This window comes from Trypanosoma equiperdum, assembly GCF_001457755.1.
Source record: "Trypanosoma equiperdum strain OVI genome assembly, contig: ctg_965, whole genome shotgun sequence".
NCBI classification, from domain to species: domain Eukaryota; phylum Euglenozoa; class Kinetoplastea; order Trypanosomatida; family Trypanosomatidae; genus Trypanosoma; species Trypanosoma equiperdum.
Window position 1 is genome coordinate 682 of NW_027124937.1, and position 2,408 is coordinate 3,089.

At 41.4% G+C, this 2,408-nt stretch overlaps 1 protein-coding gene across 1 annotated transcript; it reads left to right on the forward strand.

The window, feature by feature from the left end:
• Window positions 1–211: 211 nt before the first annotated feature.
• TEOVI_000496200 (uncharacterized protein) lies at window positions 212–1,024 on the forward strand (the record flags this gene model as incomplete). The annotated part of the gene is made up of 1 exon (XM_067227408.1): window positions 212–1,024. One exon carries the CDS (start codon window positions 212–214, stop codon window positions 1,022–1,024), a length of 813 nt encoding a protein of 270 aa, XP_067083509.1.
• Between the last annotated feature and the right edge of the window lie 1,384 nt (window positions 1,025–2,408).

The window sequence follows — 2,408 nt, forward strand, 5'->3', positions numbered from 1 at the left end:
TACCAGTTGTGTTGGCTCTGCCGGTGCTGATATAGAGCTTAGCTTTTCTATCGTATCTTCGAGTTTTTTGATTTTTTGAGATCCGGTTCCAGTGTTCTGAGCCGGAATCGCTGTTGCTTCGTACACCGCAGCGTAGTCCGTTTTCGAGTCCCTATTTGCTCGGTTCGCTTGCAGTGTCGCTGTTGTGAATATATTACCGCCTTTGAGGCTGATGTTGTCGGTTGTTGTGCTTGTGCAGTCTGATGCTGGTGTGCCGATCGCCCCTGTACTGCCGCTGCCGCAAATTGTTAGTGGTTGCCCTACTGCTGAGCCAGGTGTTGTGGGTTTCAGTGTTGTTATCGTTATTGCGATCTTACCCGCAGGTTCCTCCTGTTCATTCGTGTTGAGCTCTTCTCGCCTGTCTTCCGTTGCAAAACATGCACCGTGTTTCGCTTGTGCTAACTCCGACTTTGCTACGAGCATCCTATTGGCGCAGCATGTCACTGCTGTTTCCAGCAATGTCCTGGGAAAGTCCGCGGGTTTTGCGGTGGCGATTTCTGCAATGACTTCCTGCGCTCCTGCAATGCGCGATGCTGCTGCTATTCCCTCTGTTGTGTCTGGTCCTGCTTCCGTTAAAGATTCCAGGACGGCTAGATGTGTCTGGGCTAATTTTGCTGCAATTAGTGCCGCGGCCGCTGCCCTGTTGCCTCGCTTTCCTGCGGCGATTAGCGTGGCCCTCGCTGCTGCCCGTCCTGTCTCAAGCGCCTTTGATGTTGCAACTTTAAGTATATTGTCTGCGTTCGTCGCTAAAGTTCTTAGGTATGTGCACTGCGTCTTCGGCGTGCGCTCGTACCACCGCTGTCAGGCCGACACATATCAAGGACCGCTGTCTGGCACTTGCCATCTCCTGCTATTGACTGCTGCTTTTTGTGAAATTCACAGTTTGTTGATTGGTGCTTGTTTTGTGTTAATGGTATCTTCTTGCTTGTATGTTATTAAATTGGAAGGAGAAGAGATAACCTTCTGTGTTTTTCCTTTTTGCTGAAACTCAGGTAGCGTTGTTGATTCACGCCGGCACATCTTGTCCGTAGACTTTTATACAGTTGTTTACTTCTTTCCCTCAGTGTTAAAATATCAAACGCTGCTAGCCTCTGCACTGTCTGCCGTCGTTCATAATCAGAGACTTGTTCCGGCAATTTTTTCAAACGCTCTTTGAGCATTTCAACTTTTTCTTCATCAAAGGAGTTAGTTCGGGTTGTTCTGATAGAACTGTGCCACAAAAAGATATATAATAGATATGGCGTTCTTCAGCGTCTAATATTGGTTTACAAATTACAATTCGTTCGCCTTTAGACATGTTCAAACACATATTATTCTATATCTATATCTGTCATTTCTATCGCTTGCTGGCGCAGCGACGCTAATTAGAAACTCGAAAATACAGCATACTATGGTGTATCTAAAACAGTTAAAATTTATTTTTTAATGGGCTTTATCATCTGGTTATTTTCAGCTTTGTTTTAACTCAAAATAAACATGTAACGATTTTTGTGCTACCGAACACAATTCTGCTTTTCTTTCACTCTTTATTCTGAGCCCTTTTGTTTTGCTTATACATGAGACTGTGTAGATTTGGATCTTGAAAGTAGTTTTGTTTCTTATTTTTTTTTTGCCGGAGCTGAATACTAATCTCGGCTGTGCGATTACTCTTATATGAATCACGCGTTTGAAAGGTCATAATGTCTGGCCCATATATCGACATAGTAGCAAAGGAATGTAACCATTGATCCTTTTATCCACTTTGTACTGTTTTCTCATAGCTTTATATATACGATATTTAAAGACGTTTGTGCTTTCTTATTCTTTGTTCACTCTTTACAGAGATCCACTAGTGTCCTTATGTTTAAAATACGCCTAGAAATAATATTATATTGCCGCTCTCAAATCTTGTTCATTATTGCTGTCTCTGACAATAAAAAGAACTTCAACAATAACTTAAAGTTAACCATTTCCACCTTCATACTGCTTTACATCTGCGCTATCACAGGTAGCTATTAGGTTCATCCGTCAGATAAAAAATACAACTCAGCATAATTTCTGCATTGGAATACATCCTTTTCTGTGAAATACTGTGCAAAATCTTCTCATCACAATGTATTAGTTTTATCTGATCTGTGCTTGTCTGTTGCTCATCCCGTTGTCTCATTCTGTGTCTTTATCCGCACTTTTCGTGTCATGATGTTTGTCAATATGAAGTGGAGACTCCATTTGGTATTTATACTGGATTCTTTCTCTACCTATAGGTACATTCATTACTTCCTTTTACGTGACGATTCCATCGTCATTCTTGATTTCTACTACTCAAAATTCATTTTTTTCTTCTTTTCTCATTCTTTTACCTTCTGAATCTTGTTCAATAATATTACTCT